The sequence below is a fragment of the Acinonyx jubatus genome, chromosome F2, assembly GCF_027475565.1.
Source record: "Acinonyx jubatus isolate Ajub_Pintada_27869175 chromosome F2, VMU_Ajub_asm_v1.0, whole genome shotgun sequence".
Taxonomy (NCBI): Eukaryota; Metazoa; Chordata; class Mammalia; order Carnivora; family Felidae; genus Acinonyx; species Acinonyx jubatus.
The window spans coordinates 33,450,093-33,477,348 of NC_069394.1; the positions used below are offsets into that span (position 1 = coordinate 33,450,093).

General features: G+C 33.8%; 1 protein-coding gene across 50 annotated transcripts in view; it reads right to left on the minus strand.

Moving 5' to 3' along the window:
• The window catches only part of RIMS2 (regulating synaptic membrane exocytosis 2), a 601,125-nt gene that overhangs the window by 147,853 nt on the left and 426,016 nt on the right, over nucleotides 1–27,256 (minus strand). For 27 of the 50 annotated variants that reach the window (XM_053208502.1, XM_027064046.2, XM_053208500.1 and 24 more), the window contains 2 exons: nucleotides 22,874–22,906; nucleotides 801–901 (listed from right to left, as the gene is read on the minus strand). The exons of 12 other annotated variants lie outside the window; for them this stretch is intronic. In XM_053208502.1, coding sequence (XP_053064477.1) covers nucleotides 801–901; nucleotides 22,874–22,906 — 134 coding nt within the window. The remainder of the gene's footprint in view (nucleotides 1–800; nucleotides 902–22,873; nucleotides 22,907–27,256) is intronic. 11 more of the 50 variants (XM_053208507.1, XM_053208503.1, XM_027064052.2 and 8 more) reach the window with 2 other exon arrangements.

A 27,256-nucleotide genomic window follows, 5' to 3' on the forward strand; every position in this document is an offset into this window, starting at 1 on the left:
GAAACTGAAGGTTAGGTAGGTAAGGATAAAATAGACCTAATGTATAAAAATCCAAACAGCTCTTCTTTAATACACAGATGTAGACCACAAGTATTGCATGATTGCAACGATTACATTACTGAGTCACAGAACATGTAATAATTAAATGTCACAAGTTGTGCTATTTTCGTTCTCTTATGGAATCTTAAACAGCTACATCAGAGAAAAGTCTTTTCATGACTTTGACTATGAATGATATCATGAACCTAAAAATGTTTTGAAAATCTAAAGGCAGTGAAGGAGAAGAGTCTCCCTCAGTAGATCTCATACCTCAACTTATTCCCAAAAAGGAGCTAAAAAGGATTCTCAATAAGAAACCTTTGGAACGCCTTACAAGAGCTCATGGGTATGTATTTTGTTCTAACCACTCATTAATAAACCAGATTCAACGAAAATACTATGAAATTGAAAAAAATTCCTAGGTATGGGAAAACCACAGCTATTCTCTGTAAACATTTTGAGGGTGTTGGGGCCTTTTAGAGTTTATAAAATAAAAAATTCTAAAAGACTAGTTCTTTAGATCATTGAAGATTTTCATTTCTTTAATCTCCTATATTATACAGTGATTTTTTAATAAGGCAATTTCTATCTCTAAAAGTTGAAATATAAACACATTATAAATTTTAGCATAATAATAATCATGGGGCCATTGCATTATATGTTCGTGTCTAACTAATGTGCATTCAGAAGTTGAAGAAAACCTGATGGTTTCATATGATTAATTGATTATCTTACAACTTTTAAAAAGAAAAATGTCTTGCCTTTGAATGGTAATCTTGCTCCAGTCTGGGGTCTGATCCGGCTACCTGTTTGTATTTGTTAATTTTCATTTGGCGATTTCTCTCGTCTATATCCATAGCACCTATCGAGTAGAAAAAAACCCATAAAATTAATGTTCAGTTCTTATTTCTGAGCCCCACTTACAGGATGTATAATAGAAGAAATGCTAGGCTGATATATCACTTTCATTCAAGGTAGTACGTACAAATTAAATGTCATCTATTATTTCTTGAGTTTATTAAAAGTATTCAATTTGGTGAACAAAAGCATGATGACTAAATATGTAAAAAAAAAAGTTTTAATCTGAGTAAGATGTAAATGAGTTTTAACAGAACAACAAATCTCAACTAGAGAGAAAACACTTTCTGGTACATGTACGCCCAGGAGAATATATTTGATAACACATAAACTTGACAGCAATAATACTGTAAAACTTTAGCCTATAATTCATCAGGATTTGCTGCTTTATTTATTGAAAAATAGTTGTAAGTCTAATTGGCTTCAAATACAATTTTACAGTTGTGTTTAGAAACCATTATCATAAAACTAGCACATGTGTGAAAGCAGGTTGCCCCAGCTTGTATGGATCTTTTGAACTTGAATTTTCTAGAACCAGGGCCAAGAAAGAAGCACTCGGAATAATACTCCTGAGAACATACCATGCCAGTAAAGACACTGAAATCATTTCAGAAAAAAACAAAACAAAACAAAACATGGAAGGAGGTGAGAAAGTGAGATGGTAAGCCTATTATAGAATAAGATTAATACTCTCTATAACAGGTCCTACCTACAAACACATCAATTATAGGTATCAAGAGGGTCTTTAAAAACTTTGCTTAGAACAAGAACTAAATTCAGTTAGCAAATCTTAGCAAACATGAAAAAATGTTTTTAAGGTATATTTATAACTTTAATCAAAGAGATTTTATAGGAAAATTCCATTTCTCATAAATATGCATAGTGGAAAAACAAAATCTCAATTGCATACTACAAATATACAAACTGGGAAAAATAACCACAGCTTACTGGGCTCAAGTGGGTATCTACAACAAAATGTTGTCATGTAAATTCATAACCACTGAGTGTGGGTAGAAATGTAAACATACACATATATGCCCTTCGCTTAACATCATAACTTTTTAGAAACCGCAAGTTAAGATCTCTAGACAAAAGTGTGCCCATTCAAAAATAAGTATTTTAGTAGTCATCCTGAAAACAATGTCATTGTATATCAGATAATTCTCCATTAGTGACAAATTCTGAGTAAAAATCTGTTAATTAAAATGAGATTTAAAAAAGGAAAAAATTCCAAAAAGGATTACGAAAATCTTGAATAAAAGAATGTATCTTGAATAAAAGAGTCTATATTCCATGACCTCTAAGTATAACAGAAAATTTAAGTCAACTATTCAATAAAGTGAGCCAAATTATTCTTTTTAAGAGTCTTATTTTAATAATGATTTGAGTGATTAATTCTGTGCCAAATTATAAAATAGGGGATGAGGGTGTTGGGAATGTTAATATAAATTGAATAAAACATAAAATCAAGTGAGTGCTTCCATGATACGAATGTGAAATACAGTCAAGTATAAATGTCTACTTGTCTATTAAAATACAACATTGGAATTATTTGTACCTCCAGAGATATTCTCAGGAAAACATGTTTATTTTCTTCAAGGGCAAGGGAACAAAAAAAGCTATCCCCGCATCAAAGAAATTATGTGTACTTAAAGAATATTAATTAACTAAATTGAGTGGGAAGTTCTTTTAAAAAGTTTCATTTTGATATCATAGTAGCAAGATACTATATTAATTCGAATAGCACCAATAGACAAAGTTAAGACACATTTTATATATACATATATAAATTTATGTAACATACATATAGATATATATACACATACACACATACATATGCATTTTCTAATATTTAGACTATTTTCTGGACATCAGCCTCCTATGAAGCTACATTAAATTCTTTCTAATTCCTAGGTAGTCATGTGATATATACTGGCAGAAGTTGACAAACTTGTTCTGTAAAAGGGCCCGATAATAAATATCTTAGGTTTTGCAGACCATATGTTTTCTGCCACAACTCTGCCATTGTAACATGAAAGCAGGTATAGAGTGTGCATACACAAATGAGTGGCAATGTTCTATTAAAGCCTTATTTACAAAGCAGGCAGCGGGCCAGATATGGTCTGTGGGCAATGGTTTGCTGATCCCTGCATTAAAGCATAATGTTTTTTTATTAAAATAACAAACAAAAAAACCCACACTGATTTAATATTGCTTTGCAAAAGAGCCTTTCTCCTTAGTAATGGTTTAAAGATTTTGTAGAATCAGGTTTATGGAACATCACTTATATTTAACAGATCATTGGGGGGGCCTAAGAAGAAGATTAATCTGTATTTGCTCTAAGTAAACAAAGATGCAAATAGAGTGATATAATTATTTAAGTATGTTATCAACTAAATTCCAATCTCAAACACATCTTTCATCTCCAGACTCAATTATCATCTATAGACAGTCCTTAAACGAAAAAAAATTTTGTTAGGGCCTTAACTAATGATCTCTCAAGTGACTATCTTAGTGGATATACAGTCAACAAACTTGTATAAATATGTTTAGCTTAGAACTTTAAATTCTCCCAGGAGGCTAATCCTTAGGACAAACCACACATTTCTCGCTCCAAACTATTTGGCTCGTATGAAGCGCTCCATTCCTTTTCTACATTTTTATCGACCTATTCTCATAAGATAAACACTTCACAAACAATATCCTTAGAGAGAAAAGTATCCTACTGGTAAAGAGATCCATTATAGGAAATAGAAAACTGTCTTCTATTGAAACTTCCCAAATAATTAATAACAATGAGATAAAGGGCCGCTTTAACAAATCTAATTGATTTTCATGAAATACATAGAGACATAATAAATGTAATCTGAACATAAAATATTATCTGAGACAATTTTTGAAGTTAAAGAAGTGTATTATACTATAGTAGAAACATATTTTTTTAAAAAATTAAGTATATTTTGCCAAACTATCAAGGAAAGGAAAAAATTACTTTTGGTAACTATCGCATTGAATCCTAGTTTACAAGACTTTTCTTGTGAGAAAATACAAGGTTGAAGAGGCACAAAACGAAACAAGATTACAGACTATAATGGTGACACTGACAGAATTCACGTATTCCAAACGAACAAAGCTTAAAAGGGCCAAATTCATGTAATCTCTAAGTGCTAAACTCAGCATTTAGGTATGTACCAAACGAATGCAATAAAGAAAAAGGTATGATCAGTGTATGTAGCTATTTGCTTACTTCTAGGTGACAATTGCACAGGAGAAAGCATGGTTACATGTGTCTATTTTCTACTTTCAGTAGGGTAGACTATAAAAACAACTTATTGATACCTTTCGCCAGTCAGAAGAATAAGAATAGACATTGTTAAAAATGGCTACATAAGATATAATGAGACAAATAAGAATAAATAAAAATATATGAGATAAATGAGAAATGTAGTATTTTGTTATATTATTTTATTTTCTTTAAAAAAAAATTTTTTTTAACGTTTATTTATTTTTGAGACAGAGAGAGACAGAGCATGAACAGGGGAGGGTCAGAGAGAGGGAGACACAGAATCCGAAACAGGCTCCAGGCTCTGAGCTGTCAGCACAGAGCCCGACGCGGGGCTCGAACTCACGGGCTGTGAGATCATGACCTGAGCCGAAGTCGGCTGCTTAACCAACTGAGCCACCCAGGCACCCCTATATTATTTTATTTTCAAAGGCAGAGTAATTAAAAAAAATATTGTCCCTGATTTTACTGAACATTTTAACTGTTCTTTCAGTATCGGCTAACTGTGAAAAAACTTATTTTTCAGATTGACAGTCATTGACAGCTATTGACAAAAAAACTGATGGTCATTTATAGGAATGTTATCCAAAGTACCTGATGTACAATGATAAAACGTAAACTGTTTCAAAATACTACATATTTGGTGCTGTGCATCAAAAGGCTTTACAATGGTCATGTTTTTTTTTTAAATTTTTTTTAACATTTATTTATTTTTGAGACAGAGAGAGTCAGAGCATGAACAGGGGAGGGTCAGAGAGAGAGGGAGACACAGAATCTGAAACAGGCTCCAGGCTCTGAGCTGTCAGCACAGAGCCCGATGCGGGGCTTGAACTCACGGAGTGCGAGATCATGACCTGAGCTGAAGTTGGACACTTAACCGACTGAGCCACCCAGGCGCCCCACAATGGTCATGTTTTTGAACCTGAAATTTCACTTCCCAGGATTGTTCCTAAAGAAATAAATCAATGTACATACAGGTATATCTACTGCCACATTGCTTGAAAATTGTAAAGACCTGGGACAAGAAACTCTAGATGTCCAACTATAGGGGTTGGTGAACTGCACTCGTGGTGTATCTATAAGATAAATGCATCCATGAAGTAGTGCATGTAATGTGCATGCGCATTCACATCCGTAAATATAAAGACACTGCAATTAGTAATTATAAAACATTAAATGGTGATATAGTACTATAGTTTCTGAACTATAATCTAAAAAACTATATATATATTCATAAAAATATATATGCACATAACCTATACAAAAGACAAAGGGATAAGGGGAAAAAATGAAGATTTCTATACCAGAATGTTAGCAGGTATCACTGGCTATTGAAATTAAGTGCTATTGTTTTCTTATTGGGGTCAATATGTAGTTTATAAAATGTCTACATGGCTATACACTACACAGGATAAAATACTTTAAAAAACACAAAGCATCATATTTTTGTGAAAAAGGACAAATTATTCAGTTTGAAAACCTATGGTTTTGTCTATGGCCATACCACCCTGAACGCGCCCGATCTCATCTGATCTCAGAAGCTAAGCAGGGTCGGGCCTGGTTAGTACTTGGATGGGAAAATCCAAGTACTTGGATGGTTTTGTAATGATTTGATAAAAATGCTTTGGAAACAAATGTTAAATAAATTTTTTAATGTAAACATACAGCCATTCATTGCTAAATTTATCTTAGGGATATATATTTATTTTTTAAATAAAAGCATTTGGGTTGTTATTTAACACTGGAACAAGTTACATTTTAAAAGTATGCAAATAAATATGGGGATAAAAATGATAAATTATGTACTAAATTATTTCTGCATCAGTACTGGGGCCAATGGAAGCATTTTGTTTTAAAGTGTAAACAGTCTTTTTTTAAGTTTTCGTTTAAATTCCAGTTAGGTAACACACAGCGTAATATGAATTTCAGGTGCACAATATAGTGATAACACTTTCATACAACATCTGGTGCTCATCACAAGTGCCCTCCTTAATCCCCATCACCTACTTCACCCAACCATCAGTTTGTTCTCTATAGTTAGGTGTCTGTTTCTTGGTTTGTCTCTTTTTCCCTTTGCTTGAGCACACTTAAGCTTAAACTGAGTAGCTAAGATATACAAGTTTTGAGGAATACTTATTTCCAAATAAATCAATTCTGAAGAAGTTTCTACTGTGGTTACTAGGAGTTAACACATTGGGAATGAAAGATATAATTTGATTTGGTTTATAATGTGTTTGCTTATAAAATGATCTTTTTTTTTTTCATTCCTAAGAATGTAGGAAAACTGAACTCCATATATGCCTAAGTCAAACTTGGAATTAACCGAAAAATAAAGACTCTAGAAACTTACAAAACTGTTGTACTACCTTGAGGCTCATAGGCTTTTAAATTACGTTCTAAACCTTAATAATCTATTTTGGATATCTAGGTTACCTGCTACTATATGTATCTGTCTGCTGTTTCTCTGCTACCTCTCTGCCATATTCATTAAATAATACTTCAAAGGAGATGCTATAGCAAACTGCACAGACTCCTTTTCCTATAGTCAAAAGAAACTGATATTTAGACTACTTTCGGACATACGTTATTAAGAGTGACCTAGTGATACAAGGAAACAGAGCATATCTGGTTTTGACATCTAAATTCAGTAAATAGACTTACTGAGGTTTTATCACTCAGATGACTTGGATTTTAGCACCATTTTAGGTTTCAACATTTAAAATCAGGATATGGTTGGGCTACAGGGGAAGGTCACGGTTTTGTGCATGGAGAGTGCAGTGCAGATAACCATCACAGGGTTGATGGGGCTTTGCAACTGTCCAGATTTAGGGTGATGGGTGTATTTATGCTATACAGGAATGAATCTAAAATCTTAAAAACAGCACTAGTTTAAAAGATAAGAAGAGAAAATACTTGGGTTTAAGTGTTAATTTCACAAGCCTTCTAACTGTAAGTACCTAATTTACCTTTCCGGATATAAAATTCACTTTCTGTAAAATTAATCATTTGGGACCAGATACTCTCTATGATTCTTTCTGCTATATAACTACCTGGTTGGTTAATTCTGATGCCAAAATAATTTTTAAGTGTTTGTTCTTTTATATTATCATATCGATTTCATTAATATAAATAGGATATATTTATATTATACCTAGAAATATATATTTCTGGAATGTATTTCTAGAAGTATTATACCTGGTCTAGAAATTCCTACTCTGTTTGCCCTGGCATTGCATTTATTAAAATTTACAGTGTGTGTGTGTGTGTGTGTGTGTGTGTGTGTGTGTGTGTAAGGAGACAGGGACAGAAAGGAGATGAAGGAAGAATAGAGGGTAGGAGAAAGACAACGAAAGAGGAAGGGAGGAAAGAAGGTGGGAGGAGATTGAGAGAGAAAGAGACAGAGAGAGCACTCTAAGAGCAAGCCTGGGAAAGAGAGATAGACACAAACTGTATTGAAAAGTTCATTAAACCAGAGAATTTGCCCAGCAAAAAGAATCATAAGGATGATCTAATCTAGGAGGCTAGGAGGATCGTTCAGACAAGATCAAGTGCTATTGTTTTACTGTATGTTTCCCCCACGTATACTGACATGTTTAAAAGAAAATATTAGTAACTTTCTATCAACGTAGTTATTTTTAACTTGTTAGTCATAATTCCTGTATCTTTGAAAAAAACAAGATACATTTTAAAGGAGAAACTAAATTTTTAAGTAAAAGTCCCTTGGAGAAGGAATACAATGATTATTGTTAATATTGTTTCTAAGAGAAAGTGCAATAACCACTGATAAAATATACAAATGTGATAGGGCTCCTGGGTGGCTCAGTTGGTTAAGCGTCTGATTCTTGGTCCCAGCTCAGGTCAGGATCAAACCCCTGACTGGACTCTGTGCTCACGGTGTAGAGCCTGCTTGTAATTCTCCCTCCCTCTCTCTCTGCCCCCCCCCCCCAACTCACTCTCTCTCTGTCTCTCTCAAAATAAACTCTTTTTTTAAAAAAGATACAAACATGAGTCGGATTCATTGGGTTAATATACTATTCCCTATATGTGTTAAGCAAACAAATGTCTGCTTTTTTTTAAACAAATGTTTAAATATTCTGCCATCTTCCTGATGGATAAAATCTACATTAAGGAAGAGATAACCCACAGAGTAACACATATTAATGCCCTGTGTAGATGACTTGTCCCCATCTTATTATATTTGGGTATGACATATTATGAAAGAACACTGTGTCCCACATCTGGGGCCTAATTAACATAAGTCATGAGATATTTCAACTGCATCCACTCTTATGCATATCACAGACTGCATGGACTGTTTTGAGAGGAGCATAATAAAGAAATTTAAATGCAACTTTGCATTTATGTTCATTTAGAAATAAATGTTTAAGTATACTTAGAAATGCTGAGAGGGGCACCTGGGTGCCTCAGCAGGTAAGGGTCTGACTCTTCGTTTCAGCTCAGGTCATGATCTCACAGTTTGTGAGACAGAGCTCCATGTGAGGCTCTGCACTGAGAGCACAGAGCCTGCTTGGGATTCTCTCCCTCCATACATACACACGATGGAATATTTCTCAGCCATAAAAAAGAATGAAATCTTGCCATTTACAACAATGATGGAGCCAGAGAGTATAATGCTAAGCAAATTAAGACAGAGAAAAGAATATGCCATATGATTTCACCCCTATGTGGAATTTACGAAACAAAACAAAATGACATAGGGGGAAAAAAGAGAGAGGCAAATCATAAAGCAGACTCTTAACTATAGAGAACAAACTGATGGTTACCACAGAAGAGGAGGGTTATGGGTTAAATAGGTGATGGGGGTTAAGGAGTATACTTGTTGTGATGAGCACTGGATATTGTAGGAAAAGTATTAAATCACTATATTGTATACCTGAAACTCAGATTTACAGTGTATGTTAACCTACTGGAATTTAAATAAAAGGTTAAAAAATAAATTATACTTACTATGGCATTAAAATGATAACATACATATTTTTAAGGTAACAAAGATATTTTACCTTCTTAAGTCAGGGCAACAAAGAGGCTGATAAGGGGTGATAAGTCATTCAAAGTGGAATTCTTTTATAAAGTTGAGATTCTTAAAAGGATCCAAACACATGTGATCGTATCCCCTAAACTATAATGAAAGGAATAATGAACTTCCTATTCTCCAAGAACAGCAGAATCAGAAAGGGGTTATTACCAAATGGAGAGAGAAGTGACATAAACAGGGCCAAATTTCCAAGAGTAAAACAAATGTCAATTGTTAGGTATAATATTTCACTTCATATTTTCAATGATGGTATGCATAAAAGTTGTTAAATCCTTACATTTCCTTTAGAGATAACAACATGTTGCCAACAACAAGCAAGCCAAGGAAGATTAAATTGTGCTTGGAAAATTTAACTGAGTAGAGAAAAAGAAAAATGTTTATATTTAAATTTTTAAAAATCACTAAAATCAATTAAATTATGATTGCAAACTGCAAATGTGACATACGCTTCCAATATAAGAACAGATAGAGAAAAGATTTGTAATAGTCATCTCCCCTGAATATCCACAGTGATCATCCTAGAAAATGATTACCCATTTGAGTTATCAATTGGGATAAATTGAGGGAAGTTTATGTAGCAATAGTGTGATTAAAAGGAAAAATGTACATTTTAATTGTTGTTATACAATCTCATCCCCGTTAGCTAATACTGAAATTTCTTTAAATTCGGATCACCTAAGTTGGGGTTAATTATTTATAATGAGAAAAGGAACTATTACATACGAGGATTTTAAATAATACTCATGCTTAGATATCAAGCTGTGTACCTTTCTCCAAAGGTGCTCGTGAACATTGTTATTGGTCAAGGGAGCTATAACGACTGCACGGAGGACCTCATGTCTTGCAGTTTGACACTCCCTCAGAATTCAAAGGTAGGCATCCTAAATGTTTCACCAATAGGGACATTTCCTGAAATCTTCTCTTCAATACCAAGAAGAAAGTGGAATAAAAGTTAGGTAGGCTCACCCTCAGATCAAGACAGCTAGGGATTTGATGAAAACACCTAAGCCAGAGACTCGGCTGAATTTCATTCAACCTTCCAAATACCCATATGGGATTACTACTTACACTGAGGATCCTAAATGAAACCGCAAACTAGACGGTCTGTTGACATTACATGTCCCCTTCCGAATTCCTCTCTTTTCTTTTTCTAGACATGTAGCTTTGTTCTCTCATGGAGTCCACCACACATGTCACAGCTTCTCGGCTTTCATGTTTCTACATCCTCCACCTTGTCACAGGTAAAGACCCCACTTCCTGAGGTTAAGGGCACAGATTCTGGCATTGAGCTCAACTGCTTTAAATTCCAGCTTCAAATGGCTGGAGTAAGTTATGAACTGATCTATACCTGAAATTTTCAATCTGGAAACTAGAAATAAAAACAGTACTTCCAATGGGTCCTAAGCTCAATTATGTATTAAAATAACTTATAGCACAGGGACTTAATTATCCAAAACGTCAACCTCATTGTAAAAGAACTTATTAACCCAAAGAAATCTGAGAGAATGCAAAGTAAAAATTGGTTTTATCAGTGAATCCTAGTTCTATGACTAACACCATGTTAAAACTTATCTGAGGTACTTCTGAGTTTCTCAAGAGTAAAATCTGCAATGTGTGGAATGAAGATCCTGATCATCAATTATTTATCACCACTGCAAGTTTCGTAAGTGGGACCCACTATACGTAATATAAAAACAATGAGTTTTTACAGGACTGAGCACTTGTGAGCTATAAAGTATGACTATCCCAAAGTAGAGAGCCTTTTATGTGTCTCCAACACAGAGGTCATGTTATTTGGTTACTGTTGATTCATTTAGTAAGAACTTCGTCTTCTTGGGGTTCTCTACTATTTCATGGTGACCTCTCTCAAAGAAAAAATTCGACTACCGTACTTATTTTGAAACTTATTTCCTAAATTCCCTGTAATGTCATATTTGCCAACTCCAGTGACCATTCTTCAGCACCATTCTATCAGACCTCACAGCAGCATTTGATAGATTTATTAAACTACGCTTGGTATTTTCTCCAAGTGTTTGGCCTGCACTTTTCTGACACTCATTCAGTTCACTCTTTATTAGACTACTTTGTTGGCTTATCTTTCTCAGCCCATCTTTCAAATATACACATTTCCTAAAGTGTTGTCGTTGACTTTTCTTTTTATTCTATTCCTGAGTGATTCTGCCTAAGTCCATGGCTTCAACTGTCACTTTAATGCTGAAGGCGAGTACCTTCATCTACTTTCCTGTAAGCCTGAGATTCACATCTTAGTTGGGGGCCCCTGGGTGGCTCAGTTGGTTAGGCGTCTGACTCTTGATTTCGGCTCAGATCATGATCTCATGGTTCATGAGATTGAGTCCTGTGTCAAGCTTAGTGCTGACAGCAAGAAGACTGCTTGGGATTCTCTCCCTCTCTCACTACCCCTCCTCTGTTCTCTCTTTCACTCTCCCCTTCTCTCTCAAAAGATATAATAATAATAATAATAATAATAATAATAATAATAATAATACACATTTCTAGTTATCTCCTAGTGATCCCCACATGGATATGCCATCAGTGCCCAAAACTCAGCTTGCTCGAAACAAGTAACATTACTTCTCATATTTGTCCTTCTTCCTATAGCTATTATCAATGACTATCCAGAATATCCAGAATTTATGTCTTTGTTAATGCCTTGCCTGTTCTTGGAACTGTCAACACTAAACACTTCTCTTGCTCCTTCTGGGTTTCTTGTTCCACTGCTTTAGACTCAGACTTTTAGGCCTTCCTTTGCTAGCTCAACCCCTAGAGTCCTCTCTTCTCTTTGTGTGATGAAGTTATAGGCCACCCTCCATCTATTACCAAGCCTCCTGAACCCTATTTTGGGATGGGAGTTGGCTTTGAATTGCTTGGGATGTGTCAGGTCGAATAAAATTTTCTATTAGTCTATATATTTAGTACTATCGGGGTAATATATTTTAAAATTAATTTAAATTTTTGCGTGTTTTCAGTTATTTTTAAAGCCAGATTTATGGAGGCCTACTGTCAGAAATTAAAATTCACACTATTCAGGTGCATCTATGACATTTGACAAATGGATGTAGTCATGCAACCTCACCACAATCAAGATACAGAGTATTTCTGTCACTGTAAAAAGTTCTCTGGGGTCACTTTGCTGTCAATACTCTCCCTACCAGCCTGAGGTAACCACTGAGCATATTTCTGTCCAGCTTTTAATTTTTTTTTTCAACTAAAGTTTTACTGGATCAAGGCATAGAAAAAAAAATGTAACAAAGCTTTTAAAGGTGCACAGTTAAAATCTTGTGTTCGAGAACTTAATAATAACGTTCCTGAACAATTAAGATCTTAACACTAATAATACTTTCCAGAAGCCAGCAATTGTGCTAAAAGCTTTGCATGAATTATGATTATGTCACTTAACCAGTACAACTGTATGTGATAGGACTTTTGTCACAATTTTACTTATTGGAACATTTGTACAGGGCATAGAACTAGTAAGTGGCTGAGATTGGTCTGTTTTCCAAAATTTATAATCTGAAATACTTAGTCATGAAGTGATTCTCTCTCTTCTCTTTCTCTCTCTCGCACAAACACATACACACCCTTAACTCTTATTTAATGCTTTTGTTGCCCCAACATTCTTCCTTTTTAACATTTCCTCCTTTTTCTTATCTAATTGCATCATCTCCTCTTTGGCCTTTTTTTTTTTTTTCATACTTTAACTTATTTCCTTTTGACCCAAACTTAAAGTACAATATAGTCATTTTTAGTCTTTACTCTTCTTTTTGGGGTTTCCTTCTGATTCTCATTCCTTTACTCTGAATTGGCCTATCAACCTCCTTCACATTCTTCATGACCTTATAACCTATAACCATGATCTCCCCATCAGTGATGTCACATAATTAATTAATCTAATCACTCTTACTTGTTACCATTTTCTCATCCTTACTCGCATGTCCCATACCCCATCTCCTCAAGCCTTCATACAGGCTACTAGAAAGAAACTATCATCTGTCAAATAACATCCTTCTCTTCAGTTGAACTGTAATCTAATTTAAATTCCCTTAGCAATTATCTTCAATGTAGCATTATTCAAACCTACTTATCTTTCATGCCAACACTTTTATATTACAATGGTTTTATTATAGATATAAAAGTATAGAGCTTTAAGTGAGCAAAGAGGAAGAAAATGATCTGAAAACAATCATACCTTATTTTTAACCATGAGCCAATGAATACTTAGTATTGTGTGCAAGTTAATACTAAATAACTTGATTACTAACTTATTACATATAATCCTTTCCTTTCAACTCAAATGATTTAAAAGTATTTTAATCCTAACTTTATCATTCAGTTATACTTTGTTCATCTCTCTGCAAATCTTCAATATTTAAAACTCTTTCATCCATCACTGACACTTAAATGTCTTTTCAGGAAAAAAAAAAAGTATAGCAAAAATTATTCTCTTCTTCTGAACTTTAAATGCCCTGACTTTATCTTCTGATTCTTGATCTTAGTTGTGTATCTCCTGGCTGCTTTCATACTTTGTTTCTTCTTACTCTTCTGTTTTAGTTCAAAATCACCTCTTCAGAAAGACTTCCTGGATCCCTCCATCAAAAATACATGCCTTCCCACCCCAGCTGTGCTAAGCACAGAGGGTTTTAAATAATAGAATTATAACAATCTAAACTTACCTTGTTTAGTGACTATTAGCTCTCCCAAGAGTATAATTTCCATGATGGGAGAGACCTGTTATGCCCCCAGCACCTACAATAGGCCTGGTATATGAAAATGTTTAGTAGATACTCGTTGAACAAATGAATTTTTCAGATGTGAAATACTTTTATAACACTAGAGTAAGAATTTCAGGAATAACTTCCTTTATATAAGCATGGATGGTAGAGGACACTTTAATATGTCGTTATGATACGTAGAGAATGATTTGAGTCTAACATAGTCAAGTTGACAGATTATTGGGCTATTTTACAGAGATTTTAATGGTCTCTGCTTCGAAATTTTATTCCTATTTTATTTTTACTCTTATTTTAAATAATGACTCAATTTTATTATTCATTATTTACATTATACATCGGTCTGAAAAATGAAATCTTTGGTATAACTAGATTTAGTAGTAATAATTAATAGGAACTATCATCTTTTTACTTTCTAGCATGTTGAAAATTCTGTGACAAGTTCCTTACATATATTATCGCTTTCAATTTTTTTCAAATTACAAAAAAAAACATCAAAATAAGTGCTTGTAATTTCTGTTAATAACATTATTCAGTTAAATGGTTGCATATGCATTCATTATTCAACATTCATGGTAACATCCTTTTCACTGCTACAAACAATGCCTTAGTGAAACTTTCGTACATATATTTTTATCTGAGCTCATTTCCAACAGAGCAGAAGTCTGTAAATATTTTTAAGGCTCTTGATTTCTATTGAAAAATTACTTTTTAGGAAGATTATAGTAAATTATGCTGCCACTCTTATATCACACTCTCACCAGCATTAAAGCATTGTTTTCAAAATAGGTGAAACATAGTATCTCATTTTTTTTTAAGTTATCCATTTGGTTACGATTGGAATAAAATGTGGGATTTTTTGGAATAAAATTTTTTTTATACATTTACTGTCCACTAAATTTCCTGTTTGGTGAAACGTCTGTACATCTTCTGCCCATTTTTCTGTTAGAGTTTTACAGAGTACATAGTTTATTTGTCAAAGTGATTCAGGCATTAAGGCTCTTAATACTCCGAGTTGTTGCAAATATGTTTCCCAGTGTGCTGTTTGCCTTCTAATTTGTTTATGCTGATTTTAATCTTCTGAAGTTTATACCTGCCAAGGTATAACTTGACTTGTAGTCAAGTCTCTCTTTTTAAATTTCATTACTTTTATTTTTAGAAAGGCTTTCTCTTTTCAGAGAAAAACTTTTTCATGCTTTTATTAAAATATAATTAACCCTTAATCTAACTGCAGCCCAGAGTTATATCCCTAGTGAGTGACAGAACCCAGATAAGAATTGAGACCTATCTGATTTCAATGTTCTCGCTTTCTACTCAACTCTGTTGTCCCAGAAATGGTAACGCTCAATAGTACAGGTGCAGCAGTTCTGATGCCCAGGTCTGTATGACAGCTACGTCCTAAACTAGAAGTCACAAACTCGTATATTTGTAATGCATATAACAAAAATAATTCTGTATTATAGACTGGATGACTAAAATGCCTGGGCTTCAATACACTTGACTCAAAATAAAAATTCTGGTTTCTAATGTATTTCATAAAACAATTAAAAAAAATAGCTTCACTTACATCATGCTTACAATGTACCAGACACAGTTTTTAAGTAACTTACAGTTTATATATTAATGAATTTAATACATACAATAACCTTTTGATATGGTATTATTATCTCTGTCTTAGAGAAGGGGTATCTGAGGAATCTACAAAGAGTAACTTTCTCAGGATCACGCAGCACAGGAGTGGTGGTGCTGATCGGGAGTCTAGTTCCAGAGTCTGTGCTCTAATACTGCTTCTCAGACTAACGTTTCTTACAGGAACACATATTTTCCCCAATAACTGAAATTTTCAGAAAAGAGAGTTAAGGTAGACAATAGGCCAAGGTAAAATAGAATGCTAAGGTATTTAGAGTGCATGAATAATGCTTTGAGAATTCAGCAGTAACTTCTTAAGTTCAGGATGTATCTTCCAAGGCAGATGGAATTTTATATCCGTAAAGCATTAAAAAACAGTGCATTCCAAACCTCAATTTAAGTGAGATAGCTGAAACCCAAAGATCTCCAATTACGTGTCTAGGATCACACAGCTCAGTGGAAAGACCGAAGCTAAAACTAGGTCTCTTGACTCCTGTTCAAATCTTCTTTCCAATTTCCCTCCCACCACCCGAGGAAGAACTACTCGGACCATTCTTATTTCACGTTTGGGCATTCCAACTGTTTCACGTTTCAACGACTTATCTTAACTCTCTTCTTTTATATTTGAGTATTGATAGGCTTTAGAAAATTAGTCTTAGTATTATCCTTTATTAATAGGAGCTTTCACATAAGATGTGATATGTTTTTATATATATGCACATATACAGGCACCTATGTCATTTAATTTGATTTTTTTTTTGGTTAAAATATCACAATATTACTTAATAAAATGTTAAACCTAAACTTACATAAAATATTCCAGGCTGCTGTGTCTAGAGTACTGATCATACAGTTGACATTCCATGCCTCTTTAGAAACTGATTTACATTTTCTTTTTTTTTTAATGTTTATTTATTTATTTTGAGGGAGAGAGAGTGAAAGGGGGTAGGGGCAGAGAGAGAGGAGAGAGAGAACCCCAAGCAGGCTCCAAGCTAATAGTGCGGAGCCTGATGTGAGGGGTGGGGCTCGATCCCATGAATCAGGACATCATGACCTGAGCCGAAATCAAGACTCAGATGCTTAATTAACTGAGCCACGCAGGCACCCTGATTTACATTTTATGGCAAAATTTCAGTCTACTAGACAGTTATATTTTTCATGACTGAGCAAACCTTAAATATCTATATCTTAGACTTTCATCAATAATACCGAGTCCATTAAATATAGGTAGGATACAATCAATGCACAAAAAGTACCTAAAAATGGGTAGAATGTGAGTGTAATGATAAGACTGATAATGAATCAATGACTGAAAGATTCAGGGAAATTTCAGTAACAGCTTATATGTGTGTTTATATGTGTACATATTTATAGATTTATTAAATTCCCCCCACAATTAATGTTACTTCTCTTTCCCTTTTAAGATATAACACAAGTAGAACAAGATGTCAAGTGAAAGCACATGGCATTTAAAACATGTCATATATGCCATGCAAATGTGAAAAAACAATTAAAATGAAGGTTTGCAATAATATATCTCAATGGGCAACATTCAGAATAATCACAGAAATAAAACAAAAAAGAGAAACTGTTTTCATGCTAAAAATAATACTGTAATTGTGTTAATTTTGAAAAACTTGCCTTAGCTAACCCTAACAGGAAGTGAAGTAATAATTTTATTAAGAATTATAGAATACTGGGGTGCCTGGGTGGCTCAGTCGGTTGAGCAGTCGACTTCGGCTCAGGTCATGATCTCAAGGTCCGTGAGTTCGAGCCCAGTGTCGGGCTCTGTGCTGACAGCTCAGAGCCTGGAGCCTGTTTCGGATACTGTGTCTCCCTCTCTCTCTGACCCCCCGTTCATGCTCTGTCTCTCTCTGTCTCAAAGATGGATAAACGTTTAAAAAAAAAAATTTAAGAATTATAGAATACTAACTGAGCTTATTGTAGAAATCACTTCACAATTTATACATGTTCAAATCAGTGTGCTGTATGTCTCAAAGGAATACAATGTTTATTTAAGGAATCTCCATGTAACCTAGGGCTTGAACTCAACGACCCAGAGATCAAGAGTCCTGTGCTCCACCAACAGCCAGTCAGGCATCACCTCAAACTAATCCAATATTATATGTCAATTATATCTCAAAAGAGTTGGAAAGCTTTTTAAAAAATTAAAAATAAATTTTTAAAAATTAGAAAATAATTATAATCACAATGCAAAGTATGTATTAGTTATTCCCAATTGTGTTTTTATTAAGAAGCGCTTAAAATCTATTAAACTTGAACTGTTAGGCTTTTCAAATTAACATTAAGACCTGGCAGACCAATGGGCCAGTCTGAAATCGTAATTTTTTTAACATATTTTCTAAAGCTTTTGATGTAGCACAGAACCAACTATAATAATGCAATAACTGGTTAACATAATAATATAATAATTGGTATTATAATATAATAATTCACCTAAGGAATTAGTAAGAAATATGGCCGGAAAAAACATTTGTTGTTTTTGAGATCTCCTTAGGAGTAAAACATATATTACACAAGCACTAAGACTGCTAGATGCCCTAGACCAGCTCTGGAAGTAATTCTGGCAACATTGTAGCTCACACTTGAATTTAAAAACATGAGCAGATGCTGTTTTATGGAACTTACCAAATAGTATTTTTAAAATCTCTTTTGTATCATTAGCTCTCTTTCAAATGGTCTCTAAGATCTGTTTTACAATTATCTAAAAAAGTACCATTGTCATATGAATTTTTTTAAGTTTACTTATTTATTTTGGGGGGGGAGGGAGAGAGAGAGAGAGAGAGAGAGAGAGAGAGAGAGAGAGAGAGAGAGAATCCCAAGCGTCTCCACGTTGTCAGCGTGAAGCCCAATGTGGGGCTTAAACTCTCAAAGCCTGAGATCATGACCTGAACCAAAGTTGGACACTTAACACACTGAACTACTCAGGTGCCCTATCATATAAAATTCCTCAAGAGTTAAGAAGAAAAGTGTAAACTCTAATAAAACTTGCTCTTCTCATTTAAAAGAAACCTGATTTTTATCTGCCAAGGGCTAAACTTAGTATTTCCTGCTTCAAAATGTGTGATCAAACTCCATTCCTTCATTCACTGTGTAGAATTATATTGCAATGACTATACTTGGACCTATAATAGAAATAAAGGTCCTTTGACTACGGTATAAAATGCAAAACACACACTTCAACTTAATATGTCAGGAAAATGACTGGCCTTATGAAATTATTTTCCATCACATTTTGGCTCAAAGTATTAATAGGTGGTATTGATTGAGAAAAATAATCAACTTACATATTCATTAAAGATGTGATGATGGTTTAATATACTACATTCTATTGGTCACAGTCTCGAGTCAGTTTTTGAAAAGCTTTAATTTCATCTAACTTTTATTAAACACTTGGAAATCCATCTGAGTTGCTTGTTACAAAATTTACTGGTTTCTCTTCTAAAATTACCTCCTTCTTCTCTGAAGTTCTCATTACCATCTCTATCATTCTTTACTCTCATTTTGTTCTGGAAGGGAATGCACTGGTCCTCATTTTTCTTTAGGCTTTGGAGAGTTTGTGGAATCCTTTATTCAGTGCTAGCGAATACAGACCAAGTCCCCACTTACAGTGTTGAGAGTCTACAGCTGAGAAAGCTCACCCCAGCTTCCTCCCACCAGAACGAAAGGAAGGATTAATAGCTACAACCGCAGTTTTAAAGTCTGTGCTAAGAAAGACTTCAAATTATGTTTAGATAAAAATTAAAAGTAACTTAGGACATGAGATTCGAACCAAGAACATTCTCTTTCCTCTGTAAATTTAACCATTCCACATATGTCCTAGATAGTATTTTTTTTTTCCTAAGAAAAATTGCTTCCATCATCAATCTTCTCCTCTTCCTAATTTTCAAACTCCCTCAACAAAGTACTTTTCTCTATGCATATCATAGAGATTCCTTTGTTCAAGCTGTTGAATTCCCCCTCCCAACGCTTGGCCTAAGGTCTTTATTTTTCTCCGTGTTTTCTCCCCTACCATATTCAGTGGTTCGTTTCTTCCCTATCCTACCATCTATTCTTAACATTTTCCAATCTGTACTGTCAACCACACCTATCCTGAGCTTCCTTCTCCACTTCCTCTGCATTGCTGCCCACATCCTAAATCTTTTCCACTTGTGAATTCTGAACCCAGAAGCCTTTCATTAAATCTTATGCATTCTCAGCCTCATCACAGAATGCGCATCTCACCTGTTAGCCTGAACGGAAAGCTGCCCCTTCAACAAGAACACTACCTGTCCGAAACAATTTGAGGAGAAACGGCTCAAAATCCTATACTTTAAGTAATAGGGAATCCTGGAAGTGGTACCAGCATTTTTCTATGTCTGCATTTCTCTTTTCACATGTTTACTTTTCTAATTTCATGTAACATTTATCGCTTTTATGTTCATACCATTACTTTCTTGCTGTTACTGTCTACTTCCGCCCTACCTTCCTTCACCCATTCTCTGTCACACTTAGGGCGTCAGTGGCTCTTTAATGCCTATATAAAAATTCTAACATCAAAGTTTGTTGCTTTCGGGGTGCCTGGGTGGCTCAGTTGGCTGAGCGTCTGACTTGGGCTCAGGTCATGATCTCACTGCTCGTGAGTTCGAGCCCCGCGTCAGGCTCTGTGCTGACAGCTTGGAGCCTGGAGCCTGCTTCGGATTCTGTGTCTCCCTCTCTCTTCCGCCCCTCCCCTGCTCATGCTCTGTCTGTCTGTCTCTCTCAAAAATAAACATTCAAAAAAATTAAAAAAAAAAGTTTGTTGCTTTCCTTTCCTTTCCAAACTGTAGTCCAAGCCCCACTTCAGAAATTCACCCCCAGGATCAAACCCTGTATCTTTCTATTATTTGGAATTGTCTAACATCTGAAAATTCTAAGCATCACTAAATCAATCTCTGAAAATAACACTCTCCACTTGCCTCCATTAGCCTGAATATCTCTATAAATTCTAGTTCTTTCATTAAAGCCCTTCTTTCCCAGTTCATGGAAAACTCTGTATCTGAATGTGATTGAACTGCATGGCGTGATTTCACATGACCAGCATCTTCCCTAATCTCAGACATCACTTTAAACACTTTGCTGGCAGGCTACCCTCAACACCCTCATCCTTTTTCTTTCTCCTCTGCCTCCAAACTTCCAACAATTTGTCTGAAGTGTGCTAATGAATCAATCACATGACCTTAAAGACCATCACGAATTTAAGTTCTTCACGTAAACTATCCTCCTTCTACATATCTTTGGTGAACTCTCCCTTGTATCCTCCAGGATAGCTACTCTTCATTTTAACTTCCCCAAGCCATTATTAGGAAGCCTAGTCTACAGTCACCCTCATTCTTTTTTCTTTTAGATCTCTCTTTCCTTCTCTTCCATCTGGCTTCCACGGTCCACAACTTCACTAAAACCATTTACACAAACATTGTTATTGGTTAACATTTAACAATAGTTGCCCTTCTCTTGAATTTTTCTGATGAGTATATCCTTCTTGAAACACTTTCCTTTCTTGACCTCTGTTCTTTTCTAGATATCCCACTGTCTTTCAATGGTTCTTTTCATCATGGTTTTCTGGCTCTTGTTCTTCCCTCCTCTATTTATGTAAAAAAATGTTGGTAATCCCAGAATTTTGATTCTTGGCTCTCTTCTTATTCTTCATATACCTCTGGAAATCCCCTTCATTCCAATGGAATCAGTTAAATGCTGATTCCTTATTCTCTGTCTCTAGCCCAGACTTCTCTGCTGAGTTCCAGACCCATACATTCAATCACTTCTAATAGATGTTTATACCTGAATATTCCAAAGGAATATCAAACTCAGTTCATCCTCACACTGAATTCTTAATTTTTCCCTAAAACTTTTCCAACCTATATTCCCTATCTTGATAAAATGTGCCCCCATTTACCTATACATTTCAGTTACCTGAAATTATTCCTCCTTTTCTTGCATCAGTAATATCCAATCAGTATGTAGGTCCTACAGGTTTCACATCTTTACTTTCTCTATTGATACCTTAAGTCACCCCATCATCATCTCTTCACTGATCTGTGAAACAGCCTCATAAATGATCTTTTTGTCTATACTGCTCTTGTCCACTTTTTATATAGTTTCCAAAGTAATCTTTCTAGAAAAAAATATCCAATCTTGTTCCTCTCTTGCTTTACATGTGTCAATATCCTACATGTTGTTCAGAAACCCTCCCCTTCCCACTTTTGCCTAAATTTGTTTGAAGTCGTTTTCCCTGAGATGTTGTCTACACATGAGGACAACATCTTTCTAGTTTTTAATGTTTAATTCATATGTTATCTCTTCTATGAAGTCTTTCTTGAACTAATATCCGTACTTTCCAGGTGGAAATGATCATACCGTCCTTTGTGATTCCATTGTATTTCTACACATATAGATTTCTCACAGCACCTGTAATATTATTGCATTTACTCGTCAGATTCACTCTACAAAAAGCCTACGAGGATAGGGAGCTATTTTGTGCGTCCTGTTATTTCCAGCACCTAGAACAGTACCACATCACATGAGTTCAAGAAATGAGTGTTGAATGAATGTTCGAGATTTAGTTCAAGTGTTCCTTTTGCCATAAAGTCTTTTCTGGCCATCTAGTTGAAACAGATTTTATTTGACTTTATAGCTTTGCAGAACATATTGTTAGAATCATCCACACCGGCACCTAAACACAGCATGTTCCCCACATATTATAACTCCTCGGTGATATTGATAGCATGTGTAGGACATGTATTAGATCTTTAGTGTTCTCCACAGTCTAGCACATTGCAGAACTCATGATAAAAATAAAATACTTTTAAAATTATGTAACATAAAGTTGAAAACAAGGTTTAAGTCTAAAATAAGTTCAAGAATGAAATACGATTAATCTGTTACTTTAATTTCAATGACTAAATACTGTATGCCTATATGTATGTACATATATACATATATTTGGATCTGGAGTTAGTTACCCAGTTATGGAAAAAATACATATACCTACATGTACATATTATGGAAATATTAATCTTTTTATTTTTTATCAATCTAATTGGAAAGGTTGCTGCTAACAGTTGAATATACCACTACCTAAAATAAAAGTGCCTGCAAGATTTAACATTTTGTTATATTAGAGGAAAATGAAAAATTATGAAATGAATAAAAAATAGTAAAGAATTTCTAAAACAAGTTAGATAAATGAAAAAGTAACAAAGAAAAGCAGAAGAGACAGACCTGTATGTCTTCTCCTTGTGGAGTCCACTTCTTCTGTGATCACATCGTGTAATGGACAGACATAGACAAAGGAGATGGGTGTGAGTGGATGTACTCAAGAGGTAAAAAGTGACACTGAAGGAAAGGGCCCCAAATCATTTTGAGAAAGAATCCTGTACACAGTTGCAGGGAAGAAATAATAAAATACGTACCATATGCAAAAAAATTAAAAAATAATACGGAGGAATTGATGGAGAATTGGTTAAGCTATTATGGGTTAGCAGAATCAGAAAAATAAAGTTAGTGTAGAAATAAAGAGGATTCAAAAGTTTACAATTATTTATGGGCAGCCCCAATCCTGAACACTGATGCTGAAGAAAGATACCATTAGTAAAAACAATGTTACTTGTATGACCATATTGTTCAAGATATTCCTGAGTCCATTTAAAATCTGTGAAAATGCTTTTAGGATTTTTAATTATCATTTAAAGGAAATAACTGAATCAACTTTTAAAAGAACAATAAAATAGTTCCAACAGATTTCTATACCTTTCAACTATCCCAAATGCATGAGTGCACACATGAAAATAAAGTAGGGCTATCAGGCCAATGTTCCACGGAATTACTTCAGTACAGCAAAATATTATCATAAAAAATATTATGGAGAGTTATCAAGTAGAAAACTCAGTATAAAAGAGTAGCTGAAAGATATGGCTTTACTTAAATATTAAAAATTCCTAATAACCTTAAATTTACACAAACTTTACTTGATCATATTCCCTTATAATACCTATTTATTCAGAAAATTATTACACACACCATATAACACATCATTGACAGCTCTATTTAAATTTGCCCATCAAAATCCAATATCTACCGTGATAGATATGGCACACATTTTGGAAATAGTTCCTTCTCCTCTACTAGTGAAGTTCAGAAGACATTTTACACAGTGATTGAGAGCAGGAGATATCTGCTAAACTCAGCATTCTAGGAAAAAATTTCTTCCAAAGATATTAGTGAGTTAGTATGATTGACACAGATAAACACTATAATACAAAGCCAAAATCTATTTAATTGCATTCTTAGCTTTGAATCAGGTACCACAAAATTCTTAAATCAAAGCACCACATTCACTTCTGCAATAGTTATATCATAGTTTTTGAGTGATATATAGAAAAACGTATTCTATCAAAATATACTTGGCACATTGACATATTGAAATTATAACTCGTAAGAGGATTCTTTCCTATAACAAACTTATCTCTTTTTCTGAAGAGTGAGAAAATGAAAACTTTCCACTAGGAAAAGATTGCTAAGATGACCAAATCTTGTTTTCTTAGAAAAAGGAGAAATTCTAGTATGAATTACAGAGAACTGAAAACGAATGACACATTTTGAAATTTAGTAATGTCATTTTTATTACTGTATGAGCACATCTTTGATCTATTCAAAATTGGACACTAAATCTCATCATAATTGCATTACAAACCAGACTATGTTGAGAGGATTGACTATCCTCTTGAAATGTACGCCATACATTAATATGATATATGCCATATTTTGTTTTCCATACCTAGTCCACCCACTTCTCAAAGACAGAAAAATCAGAGATATACTAATAACATAGATTAATTCTGATTTTTATTATATCTTATTTCTCATATGCAAAATTTCTCTATATACATGTTTACCATACTATTAAAATAATTTCCTTGCATGTTAAAATGAAATTGATAGGATTTGGATGAAATGACCGTGTAGGTGAATTCCTTCTCTAAAATAAAAAGTTATTTTTTTTTTTTGCAGAAAACATAAAAAAACAACAAAAATGCAACTTCTTTCTCTACCTAGCATTTCCATGTATCTGAATTACTTTATAATGGCACTGAGGCAATGTTCTTCATGTTATATGGATTCAAAACATTCAAAATTCTTCTCAACTAATTCATCCATTAATTATAGAGAATAACTGAGGCAGACAGAGTTCGGTGACTTACCCGAGGTCACACAACAAGTTCAGTGGCAGAACCATAAATAGAACAGAGGTCTCCTGATTACCAGGTCAATTTTCTTTCTACTAGATGCTATATGACCCAATAAAAACATGTGAAATAAAAAGCCAAGCAAAGAAAAAACAAAAAATCTTCTCATGGTGGCACCTGATTTGGACATTGTATTATATAGCATTTAATTAGAATATTTTTTAAAAGAGGTAAGTGCTATAATTATACAAGTAGTTCACTGATGCTTTCACTCTTATCAGGAATATGGCAACACTTAGCACCAATAATTTAATTTACAAAAATACAAAATTCATATTACATAAAAGGATGAAAATGAAAGATTTGATAATGATCTCACTACTACCTGAAAGTGCCCATTTAATCACTTTTCCATCATTTATATGAATATGATCCATTAATAAATAGGTCATAACCATAATTATATTAAAAATCACTTAATTTTAATTAGCAGATAGAACATTCATTTAAATCATCTCAAAGTATAATTCACAGTTCCACAAAATATATTTTAAAATTTTTTGACATTTTTGTCTTCCTTGTTATTAAAATTTGTATTACATATACTTTGTATTAAAACAGCTTCATTTTAAAAGAGAAACTTATAGTTCAAACTTATCATTTAAGCAGCTATGTCTTATTTAAATGGTAATAAACTGTAAATTCTTATTTCACATATACTATTAATGAATTGCAGACTTCAGTAAATCTTGAAGAAGCTGAGTACTGCCTCCACAGTTCCTATCTCCCTACAAGTATACTCTCTTTTATGTATCCATTACTGTCATAACTGTGTTTGGTTCATAGTTTTAAGCTTAGAAAGCTAATGACTTTGTAGAGAGAATGTACAGTATTTTTTTTTTTTTGGTTCATTCCATCATATGAGCCAACAAAGAAGAAATAAAATATTTTCATGTATTATATTGAAATAGACACTTAAAAATATAATGAATACTTCATAAGCCCCATAAAACCATTTCTTCACTTAAAGTAAATTATTTTTGACAAATATTTTTCAATATAGGTGCATCAAAGTGTAAACTTGAAAAAGAATGGGGTTTTAATCAAGCAAAGTAATACAATATCTATCTATTTATCTATCTACATACCTACTAAAGTTGTCTGTATTTGGTTCTGAAAATTTTTAAAAATCTACTAAAGATAAATACATAAAATAATTACTTTCATTAATTTATTTGGAAAAAATTAAGTTCATAAGAATGAATGCAATGTCAAATTTTATGCAAAATTTTGTGCAAACCAAAAATTTTCCCTTGCCAATATAATGTATCAACTTTTATTATATTTTGACTTAATTACCTCAAGTTCAAAGAGAAATAATCATCTGTAATCAACTTAACTTAAAAAGGCATATATATGGGGCCTGTTTATACATAAATGCAGTTTTTACCGAGGGTGTACTTTGTTGATGGTTAAAGCTCTCATTGAACATCATATACCACAGACATAATATTGGTCCTATTATCAGATGTAATTGTACTTGAATAAACACGTGTCCTTCAGGAGTAAGCATTCTGTTAAAAAGATTCCTGGCAATGAAACAGAAGCCTCAAAACTTTAAGAGCATAATAGAACTCTCACTTAATTAAAAACTAATCAGTTATGAGGGCTTTTTAAAAGTCATAGAGTCTTAGAATGTCTCTTTGGGGTCAGGAGAGATACCTTTCAAAATGAAGCCTAAATAAGCAACTATTTAGTAGGAGAGCCTCAATGACACAAAGGTCAGGATGGATCTAGAATATAAAAACAAAATGTTTACCAAGTTTACTGATTTCAAACTAAAACTGCTCCTCTGTGACAAAATCTTGTTGAAAAATTCCTCAACCAAGTGATTTGAGTTTATTTTTTAAACTAATTATTACTTTCCATAGTTTTGTTAACAACCATAAAGTTATTGAACCCTTATAATAACTTCTACCTATTAAAATTAGCACGGTACAATATTTTACAATATTCTGCTATTTTTAAAAGCTCACTAATATAAATGTTTATCTTTTAAATGTCTTTGTTCTCATTCCTAGCTGTACTGTTTTTTTCTGATTCTGTCCTTGAGGTCTGACACATAATGCAGCTTTAAATACGGAAGAAAAATATGCCCAGAGTATGTATTGAGGGAGCTTAAAATAATTGACTTTCAAACTACATCACACCATCATTAAAAAGACAGTCACTGAATTCCAGCTTGGCCTTATAAGCTTATCTTTATGTTCAGAGGAAACTGATCCAACTTTAATAAACGGGACACATAAACCATGAAATTTTACTTTATCGATAGGAAAATATAGTTGTTATCAAAGAATGCTATGTTTACATCTGAAGATATCATTAGTATTTAATTCTGAAATCCCATCAGTTGATG